The 13,295-nt window shown below is 36.7% G+C and overlaps 1 protein-coding gene across 2 annotated transcripts in view; it reads left to right on the top strand.

Annotated features, from left to right (window-relative positions):
• Positions 1-1,879: 1,879 nt before the first annotated feature.
• Positions 1,880-13,295, top strand: part of gucy1a2 (guanylate cyclase 1, soluble, alpha 2) — a 33,832-nt gene continuing 22,416 nt past the window's right edge. Inside the window, exons 1-3 of one of the 2 annotated variants that reach the window (XM_084126125.1) lie at positions 1,880-2,854; positions 7,933-7,994; positions 9,545-9,660. In XM_084126125.1, the coding sequence (XP_083982251.1) occupies positions 2,618-2,854; positions 7,933-7,994; positions 9,545-9,660 (415 nt within the window). In that variant the 5' untranslated portion in view covers positions 1,880-2,617. Of the gene's footprint in view, positions 2,855-5,788; positions 5,898-7,932; positions 7,995-9,544; positions 9,661-13,295 lie in introns of those variants that run through there. The other variant, XM_084126126.1, reaches the window with a different exon arrangement.

The following is a 13,295-nucleotide window of genomic DNA, read 5'->3' as shown; positions in this document are numbered from 1 at the left end:
AGATGCTTTAGTCTGAATCTATAGTCTGAGCTGATACTGGATCACACACTGTGCGTTACATAGACTTCACTTCAGTTGCACATTTTATGTCTTGGATTTAGATTATGCAAATAACTGGCAAATCTGTTTATTCAACAGTTTCCAGTAAGTTTGGCTTATTCGCACAGTTCTATTGTCTTCTATTTTATTCTATTCTGCTTTATTCTGTTCTGTTTCCTTCTGTCCTATTCTATTCTTTTCTGCGCTATTTCTATTCTGTTCTGTTTTACTCTGCTCTATTATATTCTGTTATTTTGTTCTGTTCTATTCTATTCTTTTCTGTTCTATTTCTATTCTGTTCTGTTTTACTCTGTTTTATTCTTTTGTTCTGTTCTATTCTGTTCTGCTCTATTTCTATTTTGTTCTGTTTTTTTCTATTCTATTCTCCTTTGTTCTTTTCTATTCTGTTCTGCTCTTTCAATTCTGTTCTGTTTTAATCTGTTATATTCTGTTCTTTTGTTCTGTTCTATTCTCCTTTGTTCTGTTCTATTCTGTTCTGCTCTATTTCTATTCTGTTCTGTTTTACTCTGTTCTATTCAGTTCTGTTCTTTCCTTCTGTTCTATTCTGTTCTGTTCTATTTCAGTTCTGTTCTGTTTTAATCTGTTCTATTCTGTTCTTTTGTTCTGTTCTATTCTCCTTTATTCTATTCTATTCTCTTTTGTTCTGTTCTATTCTTTTCTGCACTATTTCTATTCTGTTCTGTTTTACTCTGTTATATTCTATTCTTTTGTTCTGTTCTATTCTCCTTTGTTCTGTTCTGTTTCCTTTTGTTCTGTTCTATTCTTTTCTCTCTTTCTATTCTGTTCTGTTTTACTCTGTTCTGTTCTATTCTGCTCCATTCTAATATGTTCTCTTCTGATCTATTCTGTTCTATCCTGTTCTATTCTGTTCTGTTCTTCTGTTCTATTCTTTTCTGTTTTACTCTGTTCTCTTCTATCCTGTTCTTCTCTATTCTGTTCTCTTATTTTCTGTTGTTCTATTCTGTTCTATTCTACTCGTCTATTCTGTTTTGCTCTATTCTACTCTCTTTTCTATTCTCTTATGTTCTGTTCTATTCTGTTCTGCTCTATTTCTATCATTTTCTGTTTTGCTCTGTTCTATTTCTGTTTAATTCTATATCAGAATTCTGTTCTGTTCTATTCTGATCCATTCTAATATTTTCTCTTCTGATCTGTTCTGTTCTTCTCTACTCTGTTCTATTCTGTTCTGGGTTAGGGTTAGATCAATTCTAACTGAATTGATCTTGTTTGTCCTTTAATTTGCTACTGAAATGTACAAACCTCATCGTGTTATACTGTGATTCAGTGACTGCGTTTACATGCACATCAATATCCAGATGGTCAATATTCATATTTTCCCCAAATAATAAGGAATAATACGCTTCAAAAATAAGCTTTTTCCCTAAAGGATGTTCTATAAATGTTGGACGATTCTCATACACACTGCAAACAAGGAGTGTGTTTTCCTAGAAAACACTATTTCAGTCTAGTTTCAGTCTACTGGCTTCAGTCTCAGTTTAATTCCCCGTTACTTGTCATTTCTTTGTAATTATTTGTGAAACTTACTATTCCCTAAAAATGGACCAATCCTACACATATCCAGTGTACATATCAGCATATTCCCAATAAGCAATGACATGTTGTTCTTCTGTTCTCTATAGGGATACAGGAGATCCTCGCGCCGTTTATTATGCTGCATATTAGTAAATCTGCACAAAACTGTATCATCTCCTTAATCCTCATTCATGTCCTTAACAACAGCACGTGAGTGCAAAAAAATGTAGGTCACGCGATTCCTAAGGTGCTTTCATCCAGCTATATAGATTTATTTCTGTATTTTAAAGAATGTAAACACAAAAGTCTCTGCATCAGTTCAAACACGCGTTTCTTTGATCAATTGTCCTGGATTATGAAGCACCGAGACTTGCATTATAATTATTTTCAAGAAATCAGAATATTAAATGAGAAGGTTAGCGCGTGGCAGCACATTCTTGCGCGCGTGAACATCAGGATCTGTTCTGCGTGTGTACCTGAAACACCTTTAGTAACAACAATGATGTTTAGAAATATCTCTGATGTAAAGTGTGCGTACGTTTTGGTTCATAGTTCCATGGTCTCTCTCTCTCTCTCTCTCTCTCTCTCTCTCTGAGGGGAGGGTGTATAGGCTCTTTGCTGTATGTTAACCGATTGGTTGTGTCTTAGTTCTGTGCGCCCTGGACGGTTGGAATATTTCTCATCTTTACGCGCATCTGAACGCGCGTCTCCGCGACTCTCCCCGCGTCAAACCCGCAGAGAGCACGGAAGACGGATGATGATGATGAGGTCTCCGGGGGTCTTTATCGGTCTACGGAGCTGCTGGGTCACCGAGGGGAACGGGATTCGGTAATACGAACACCCCTCTCCATCCCACCCCACACACCCACGCTGACAGACAGACAGAATCCGGGTTTTGCGCACTTGGTGATCCAGCGTTCCCTCCAGGCGCTGCTGCGTTCATTCGGCTGACGCGCGCGTCCCGGTTCCGCGATGGTTCCGTGTCCCCCGCGCGTCTGATGAGTCCGCGCGCTTCAGCATCAGCATGTCCTCGCGGAAGATCTCCTCCGAATCCTTCAGCTCCATGGGCTCGGACTACCTGGAGAGCCCCGGGGAGGACGGAGAGTGCCCGTTCTCGCGCGTGTTCTGGAACGGCAGGAGTCCCGTGGAGACGCTCGCGTGTCCGTTCGAGGACGCGGCGCAAAGCAGGAGGGTCGCGCGCCGCAAACGCGTCAATCTGGACTCGCTCGGGGAGAGTTTGAGACGCCTCACATCACCGACGGTACCGAACCTTCCCTTCAGCACACACACACACACACACACGAGACACAGACGTGCTCCTCACAAACTCAGTGTGTTATAAAAGACATGGATTTTTAAATAGTAACATCTGGAATCTGGTGTAGAACAGAATCTGCATTAATATGGAGTATAGTATATAGACAGATGGATATCGCCACACACACATATATATATAGAGAGAGAGAGAGTACTGAATAGTAATGATTAAAGCATTAATGTACATACAGTATATAAGAGACAAAACCATCTAGACTCAGAACGGAGTCGCCACATGATATTGTGTGTTTGCGTATAGAACGGGAGACAGATAGAAGGCTATACATAGTGTAGTTACAAGACATAAGGCCATATATTGGTCCAGTATAATATGATGATTTGATGCTATAATATATATATATGCGCACCAGGGTTAAATGAAGGATAGACAACAGATAGAGTTAGAATCACCATCACCATCTTTCTAACCATTTACACCAGTGTTAGGTGATGTTAGAGTGATGATGATGATTTTACTCATGAGAGCAGATTTCACAGTTCGTACATCTCCAAACATCAGAAAACACAACTGGTGACAGTGCAGATGCCCAATCCTTCAGACCGTCTTACATCTGTTGTGTGCGCGCGCGCGCGCGCGTGTGTGTGTGTGTGTGTGTGTGAATAGAGAATCAATGTAAAGCGTGCTGTGTTTGTTCAGGCCCTGCTGTGTGTGTGTGTGTGTGTGTGTGTGTGTGTGTGTGTGTGTGTGTGTGTGTGTCAGCATGCATTCTTACATATTCGTCCTGTCTCATGTGTAGCGTAACAGCGCGGTGCACATTCAGACGAGTGTGTGTGTGAAGGGGCACGATAACCTCTTCGGTACGCTAGTCCCTGGTGTTTTGAGGCCTCAAAGAAACACACACACACACACACTGTACCGCAGAGTGCATGTATATCTGCAGTTCTGCATCAGAATGTTCTTGCCCTGAGATGCTCTTCTGTGTGTGTGTGTGTGTGTGTGTGTGTGTGTGTGTGTGTGTGTGTGTGTGTTGTACCAGAGAGGCACTTGAAAATGTGGTTAATAGGAAACCAACTGCTCCAGTGGCATAAATCCAAAATGTGTGTTTTAGCTGGATCACATGAAAACAACATTCTCAGACTGTATATCGACTCATGCTACAATATCATGCAACTTTTACATGCACTTAAATTCTCTCTTGAAAATGTTAACGTTGAATAAAAAAGAATCTGGAAGCACTTTACAAAAATGATCCATTTGTTTACATCAGTTAATTTCATTACTTAAAATGAACTACAATGTTAATCTTGATGTTAACATCAACAATCAAATATTTAATCTTTTCATATTATTTAATGGCTTACATGGACTAACAATGAGTAGTTGTATTTGTATTAACTAACTTTAACAAAGATTAATACATACTATGAAATATGTATTGCTCGTTGTTAGTTAATGCATGAGACCTTATATTGTCAAGTATTCACAGAATGATGTTAACAGTTCAGATTGTACAGTATTACAGATGGCAGTTATTATAACATTTGCATTAACTGATCATTATTTTGTGGTTTTCGCTCTGGTAAACAGCAGCTTATGTTTGCATATCTGTCGAAATAATGTCTGAGGATTAAACAAATCAAACGTTCACTGAACACACGGCTCTTTAGAAGATATTAATCCTTTGGTTTGTGTGTGTGTGTGTGTGTGTGTTTGATGGAGAGATTTACATTGTTTAGCTGCTGTTTGTAATAAATTAAATGATACAGAAATATTCCTCTGGGGTTTAGCTGTAAAAACAATAGAAAAAAAGCTCATACATACATAAAACATTAGACATCATAGATTCTTCTGATGCAAAAACTACAAAAATACTCGCATGAAGATGCAATGCAAAATGTATTGTATAACAAGCTCAAACAGAGTGGAAAGAGTTTAAAAATGTTGATTAGGAATATATATTTTATTCAGTTCTGAGTGCTATTGATATAAATCGTTTAGTCTGAAAGGTGCAATAATATTAGTGTTATTTTTTATTTATAAATACTATTTATTTGTATGTATTTAGCTTAGCAATGTTAACGTCAAACTCTATTAGGATCAGTGCACTTCACGCGAGTAGCTCTGTTTGTGTGGCTCGTCGATTTCGCTGAAATCAGTCACTTTAGAGGTTACGTTTCTGTTAAATATATAATATAATAAATTATATATATAATATATAATACAGCAAGATTTTGGAGAAGATCTTTAATATCTGGTGCCAAGCTGAAGAAAGTGCAAGAATATTTACACCACATTTTTAAATGTTTTTGAAAGAGTCTCTTCTGCTCACCAAGGCTGCATTTATTTAATAAAAAATACAGGAAAAACAGCAATACTGTGAAATATTATTTCAATTTAAAATAACTATTTTCTATATATATATATATATGTTAAAAAGTAATATATTCCTGTGATCAAAGCTGAATATTCAGCATCATTACTCCAGTCTTCAGTGTCACATGATCCTTCAGAAATCAGTATAATATGATGATTTGATGCTCAACAACAAAAGAATAGCAGAAAGTCATATTCGACTTTATTAAATTTCATTGTTTCATTAAAAATAAGAAGAAATGCAAATTACAAATAATAGGACAAATACCATATCACAAATGAAATAAATGTCAGCTGCAGTGGGTCTTTCTAACAGTAGCATTTACTAGCATTTGACTAAGAAATCGAGTAATCAAATGTTAAATTAAACACTACATAGATTTCACTGTATGAATTATTCATTGATTCTTATCAAAGCGAGCGAAATGAGTGTTTTCTTGTCTCTTGTTGTTTGATTGACATTAACCAATCAGACATCAGCAGGTTTACAGAGCTCCTGTAGCTCCGCCCCTTTCAGCGATGCGCTCTTTCCTCCGGTTTGTGTTTCCACATTATGAACCGCTCGTTTTTTAATCTTTCCATTATGCTGACATCTGTTATGACTTCTCCTGGAAACATTACAGTGCTCATGATAACTGTCCTAAACTCTACAGTAAGTAAATCCACTTCACTAGCTAATTACTCTTAGACGGTTACCGCAAAAACACAAGTTCAAAGACACATTTCTAAAGATTGTTCCTCAGCCGCATAAGATACTGACACACATCCGGTTTTCTCTCAACTTTTTGTTTAACTTATGATTTGTTACTTATGTTTAAGCGTAATTAGACACGGAAGAGATCTGAGTTCAGTGCGCTTCTGGTGAGGGCGCTCATTAAAGCGTAGGCTATGTGTGTGCATTGATTTTAGTTTTTTGTTTTGTTTTTTCATGCTATTTGTGTGTGTGAGAGAGAGTGTGTGAGTGCGTGCGTGCGTGTGTGTGTGATTGTGTGTGGTCAGTGAACATCAAGGTCACTGTCATGGGAATTAGTTTCAGACACACAGTATAATCTGACGGGTCAAACAGAATCAATCTCTTTCTTTCTCTCTCACACACACACACACACACACACACACACAGTTTGAGTGAAGTCACATTTCATCCCAAACCCGTAAGAGAAACCCCCCCCCCCACAAAAATGACATGTTTGCACAAAGAAAATCAAGACCATAAAGATTTTTGCAACAATCAAGCTAATTTCCCCCCACATTCTCATAACCATAATGCACTTTTATTGCAATTCTTATGATCCTCAGCGGTGGTATTGTTATTATAAATCAGGTTTAGTGTCGAGGGAGAGAGAGACTATTGCTGTAAGAACACTAAAGCAGATTTGGCCAGGTAAAGCTGGATTTTAGCTATTAAGAGCTTTCCTGAAATGAGGAGGATTGCGATTGGTATGTTGTTGCCGTGGTAGCGTGATAAAGGCAGTTGATTGGATAAGGCTTAAGAGTGTATTGTATTACAGGTAGATCAGCACTGTAAATCCCTTTAAAAAGGGCCAACACAAACCAAATCCAATAGAGGCGATCGGTTTACCATCATCTTTTCAAGAAACACAGAATTGGTTTAATTAGTTAAACTTAATCTAGCTTTGTGGAGCTTCAATAGAGTGCATTAGAGCCCGCCCACTTTTTCAGGACGATTTTTTTCCGATTAATTTCTCTTAAAGGGATTTTCAGGAAGTCTTTGTTAAAGCGTTATAAGCCTTGAATCAAGCCAATCAGCTGCAAGGTGGGTCATAACATCACAAACTTTGATTTGAAGCGAAACAAGTATTTGAAAATCGGACAAAAACACAATGGTTTACGAGACTGTGAACTTAACAGCTTTAGTGAGGGAAAGAACTACAATCCCATGATGCACTGCGAACAGTGTAATGAGTTAAAAACGATGGAGTAACTAATGATTTAAAAATATGCACACAAATATACGAATTTAAGAATATTTTACGAATATACGAATTTTTTAAGTATTTTGAGAATGTAAGGAGAGTGGGCGGAGCTAAAGAGATCTTTTGGCATTTTTTGCTTGTTTCAACTCTGATTGGTGGAATTTTTCTGTAAAGCATCATGGGTAATGTAGTTTTCACTAGGAATTCTGATTATAATAAGCTGAAGTAATGTGAACTGACGGCTTCAACAGAAGCAAATACCATCGCTTAACAACCTCGTACCTCACAGACTTTAAATGTTTACAAGTCATCATTAAAAATCAATTTCCCTACGGAGAAAATGAATGTTTTTACATCTGAAACATGACTGTTGCACTCTACGCACTGACATTTTTCACTTAGTATATTTTACAAGCAATTACAAAGGCAAGTAACACATTTAACTAAATGTGAAATTTTAAAGTAGAAAAATTTAAATAGTCCTTTCTTGGAAAACGTACTCCAATAATCTTTGTTTTGAAAAAAAATCAATAAAAAAGTTTCCATTGAGAATTTTTTTTCTTGGTTCGTTTTTAACTTGTTTTTCATGAATCTGTTGTACTGTAAGTAGATGGTGTGAAAGGAGATGGGATGTGTGTGTTTGGGCCAGTGTGATGAGAGCGGTCTTGTTTACCAGTTAAATGGTGTCTTTGTAGTGTCACTTGTGAATCTGGGTCGAGCAACTTCTGACTGCATTGTGTTTCTTCTTTTCAGACCCAGACAATTCAGCTGGCCCTGCAGAGAACAGTGGAGTTTTACAGACAGAGGGAAATCAGGTAGATCCGCAGACACGATGTTCCTGAGAGAAATCACGTCTCTTTCATCTGTTTCTCCTAGACCGTACTGAGAGAAGAACAAAGATAATCCTGGAGAGTTTCAGAAGAGTTCTACTTTCCACATTATTCTATAGCTCTAAACTCTCACTATACAGTATTTTTCATTTAAAAACACAAACACACACACACACACACACACACACATGGACATGAATCGAAAAGGTTAAATGGTCCTGAAACAAATACTCACACTTGCATTGTTCACGGTCAAAAATGAGCGCATTGGAAACGAATGTGAGACGAATTTCCTCTAGTGGAAGCGTTTGGTACTGCAGCCGAACAACATCTCACTGAAAGCTCATTTTTTGAGATCAGGCTTACATTTGGAGCAAAACTTGTTTAGATTTATGTCTTTGATTTTTCTTTAGAGTAAAACGTGTTTTTTTGGAAAATATATATTTCATATAAAAATTGAAAATAGTTTTTTTCATGACAATAAACGTAACTTTTTTAAGTTCTCTTTTTTAACTTTAGCAATAATCTGCCACATGTTGTCTTTGAAAAGAGATCAAACTGAAACATTCCAGATTTATGACCGTTTAGGTTGGAAATTGTATTTTCAGGCCTATGCTCAAAAAGTGCATAAATGGATTATAACTAATGCATAAATATACTTTAATACCATAAAATCCCCTAAATATACAAAATATGAAATAACATTATCGAACTAAAGTATAGTACATTCATTTAACTGAAATAAAATATATATTTTGACGGCCACGCAAGCAGCACCAGAGAGTTAAAGTGGATTTAATTTCATGTGATCCAAAATACCAAAACAAATTGATCAGTTTTGCACACTAGATACAATGATTTACCATTTCAAACCCAACAGACATTTTAGGTTTTGGTCAAGTGCTTTTGCTTGTAAAGTATGTGCAATCTTTCTTTACAATAAATTTAGCAAACAGCATAAATCAAATGCCTGATTTTTTTAAAACAATTGTGGCAAAATGTAACTATATTAGTGCCCTGCTCTTTATATAAAGTTGTATATATAAGTGTGTCCAACTTTATTCACACACATACAGTATAATCTTGTATATCCTATTAATCCGACAAATCTATTATAAAGCAAATCTCAACAGTTTGATTGCTTGTGTCGCAAAATGTAAACTATGTTTTATCGCCCAGCTTTAATCTGCTAAATAAGTCATGAAGATATTAAGTTATTATAAACATTAACATGATTTTCTGTAAAGCTGCTTTGAGACACTGTGTATTATGAAAAGTAAAATAAATGTGACTTTACGTTGACATGCAAACATGTTTAAGAGTGACTGAAGTGTCCAAATACTTTTTAGGGCCGTCATCTCAACATTTGTCTCATTTGTTTCTTTTTTTATTCCTCCATATAGGAATTATACAAGGAATGTCTTAAAAGCAATAATGTTTTCTTTGGATATGTTGGTTACCCTTTTCCCTAACTTTTTAAACGCAAGATTACCCTGGTAAATGTTAATCAAAATCTCTCTCTCTCACACACACAGTGGACAAGAGTTTGTACGAAGCTTGTCAGACGAGCAGAAGTGTTTGTTTGAGAACTCGCGCTGCGACAGCCAGACTGACATCTCAGGAATACTGAAATACACAGCAACTATTTTAGGTAAGTGCACCAGGGATGTCATAGCTAAGGTCAGAGGTGGAAAGAGTACTGAAAATTTGTACTGAAGTACAAGTACCGTTACATTGCTGAAATAATACTCAATTACAAGTAAAAGTACTGGTGTCAAAAAAGTACTTAAGTAAAAGTACAAATTACTCTTCTCAAAAACTACTCAGAGTACTAGTTACTAGTTACTTTTTAGCTGGCGATAGTTAATGTATTACCAATAAATATTCAACCAAATCATATATTTATGTAGAAAATAGCTACTTTTAACATGTTTTTACCTTATTGTCGAAGGACATTAATTAGTGGTCATGATACTGGAATTTCTAACTTCAATATGACACCTTGAAATATGTCAGTATTCAGTAGGCCTAGCCTATAATTTTTAATACCATCGGGAAAACTATACTAAATATTTTAATATCTACATTTTTGTCCATCCATTTTGTCAAGGCAATCATTATTTTCAAGCATCGAAAAGCACAACACTCATTGTAACAGTAATCTATTTGAATAAGTTTAATTCAAGTCTTCTGAAGAGACACGTCACTTTATGCGGTGAGATTTTAATTTAGGCTTTTGTTTACATATTTAAACATTGATCAATAACCATTACAATAATCTAACTTAAATATTTACTCAGTGTATTTGTCTTTACAATAGGGTAACGTTTACTGTTGCAATAGCTCACACACAGCACAAGGAAGCTTGATTTCAAACTGAATTTAATTAGCAAAAAAGACTAGATTTTTCATAACTTTTGACAACGTTTAATTCAAGAGCATGGAGAGATTGGAGCTGGACGTCATTTGAGTCTGCAGTGAGAACCACTTGGAGAGATTCGCGATTGCACATGATATGACACAGTCCGAGAGCGCACACGCAATATCCGAGTCCAGTTCATTCGTATATTTGAGAGCTCACGTCCAGTTTTCTGCGATTACATGAATGTGCCCTCGCGTTACAATATTGCACTCGTGACATTTGCCATTAAAATATGCCATAGAAACTTGCAGGTATTAATACAATTATGCGTAATAGGCCTACCTGCAATCCCGCGCTGAGAGGAGGCGGGTGTGTCAAACTCGCTGTCGTTGAGATGAGAGAATGAGAACGCGCAGCTGGTATCGTATCGGTGTATAGGCCAAAATGAGTATTGACAGATATTTCAGTATTGATATGTATCAAAATATAGATATTTTGACAATACTACTATGTTGTTTCTCCAAACTTTCAGTCCAGCCATTAATCACTCTGAGCTCCTCGCCTCCTTCACTTATGATCAGCTCTTCAAAACCTACTGCGACTGCGGCGGCTTTAATTCAGTCCAAATATCAGGGGTTTTATTGGTCCGTTTATGATCAAATATTTTTATTGGCTACCAAAATGCCGGTCAAAGATTTGAATATCAATTCAAATTGTACTCTGTAACGAAATGTGATTTTACAAGTAGCGAAGTAGATTACTTAGCTTAATATGTTCTTATACAAGTAAAATTACAGATTTAAAAATATACTCAAAAAAATACAAGTACCCCAAAAAACGACTTAATTACAGTAACGTGAGTAGTTGTAATTCGTTACTTCCACCTCTGGCTAAGGTGACCTATTATGCCCCTTTTTACAAGATGTAATACATGTCTCAGGTGTTCCCAGAATGTGTCTGTGAAGCTTCAGCTCAAAATACCCCACAGATCATTTATTATACCGTGTTGTAAATGCTCATTTTTGAGGGAAGGAAAGACATGCTGTTTTCGTGCATGTATCTTTAAATGCAAATGAGCCACTGCTCCGCCTCCTTTCCAGAAGAGGGCGGAGCCTTTACAGCTCATGCATCCGATATTCTGCACAAAAACTAAAACATCTGTTTGGTTTTGATTAACATCTCTATCACCATCTCTCTCGTGACATTGCAGTTCTTCATCATCATGAAAGTTTATTATCTACATGTGTTTTAAAGCCATATCAGTTTAACTTCTGATATTTGGTTTTCTGAGTGCACAGAAAGCTGGCTGTATTAAACTAAGTTCTCTTTTACGTCTTATTGCCCTTAAACTGTCAAATACACACACGGCTGGTTATGTCTGTGAACGTAAACAGCAGGGAAAGAAATCGCATGTATATATTAGATCTTTGTATTAAAGTGACATCAGCGTAATATAATATGAATAATAAAAAAAAACAGGAAATCACTCACTGCTTGTGACTGAATAACTTTAGTAGCTTTAATAAGAATACATTTCTTTCTTGAATGCTTCTGTTATATGCTCTGGCGAGGAGATAAACATGGCAGACTGTGTACAGCTCACTGAGGGGCGGAGCTATGCTAATACAGCAGAGTCCATCAGCAGTCATGGGCGGGGCTTAATCAATGTGACATCACTTTGGAGCACATCCCTGAACGGATCATTTTGAGACACTGTTTCAGATTTATGGGGAACACAACAAACGGAGTGGATGGATTTTTACCACAATAGGCTGGTTGTGTTCACACACTGCGGACACATAAATATGTTCAAAAACAATATTAAAGTCAATTTTAAGCTATCCGGATACAGAAGCCACATGAGTGTAAACGTGTCCTGATTGGCTGATGATCTGATCTGCTTGATTGGATGACAGTGATCACATGATTAAACGCAGCCAAAATGTCCTGCATCCTTCATAGAAAATATTCTGCATGTGCAATGCATACACAAGTGTGCACGTGACTTTTCATACTTTCGGTTTGTTTAAGTGTTCTCATTATTTGTCATGATTTTTTGACCAAACCGTGCCGTTCTAGTTCACACTCTAGCTGCAAAAACTTTGACCTCAATACACACTCACTGACACTTTTCTAAAAACTCCCTCCATTGCTGCAGTCTCCATTCCCGAGCTGTTGCTAAGATACTAACTCTGCCATCCCTAACGAGAACACGTTTATAAATAAACCGCAATGAGGCATTTGAACTGAGCCCTGCCCAGCGAAACCCACTGCGCATCTCGCTTTAATGCAGCAGAGCAGCGTTTCACAGCGCACTTTAATGCAGATATTGATTCAACGGGTAATCGATGGTTTCGCTGGGGGACAGACCTTAAAACTTTCCATCTTTAAGTAAAAGCATGTTTATGAAGCGGATAGTTCTGCTAAACACAGATTGCATGTGTTCAATCTGATGGAAATGTCAATAATAATCTGGGAATGTGAATAATCCATATGAAAACACCAAGTTGCTACGTTTTTTAAAGCAACGTATAGCTTTCAAATGCTGTATTGCTTTTATTAAAAGGTTACTGTCTTATAAAATTATGAATTCATTTAACTGTTTAAAAGTTTGGAGTCTTTAAAATGAAGTCTTTTGGCCTCCGTTGTAATTTATTCCTGTGATCAAAGCTGTATTTTCAGCATCATTACTCCAGTCTTCAGTGTCACATGATCCTTCAGAAATCAGTATAATATGATGATTTGCTGCTCGAGAAATATTTATGATTATTATCAGTGTTGAAAACAGTTCATATTTTTGTGGAAACTGATCCATTTTATTTTTCAGGATTCTTTGATGAATAGAAAGTTAAAAATAACAGCATTTATTTGTAATATCTGTAACAGTATAAAAGTAATATATATATATATATATATTCATTTAA

The sequence above is a fragment of the Abramis brama genome (genome assembly GCF_963993115.1).
Source record: "Abramis brama genome assembly, chromosome: 10".
Taxonomy (NCBI): Eukaryota; Metazoa; Chordata; class Actinopteri; order Cypriniformes; family Leuciscidae; genus Abramis; species Abramis brama.
The sequence above is the reverse complement of the archived record's forward strand: the minus strand, read 5'-3'. Positions and strand labels throughout refer to the sequence as shown.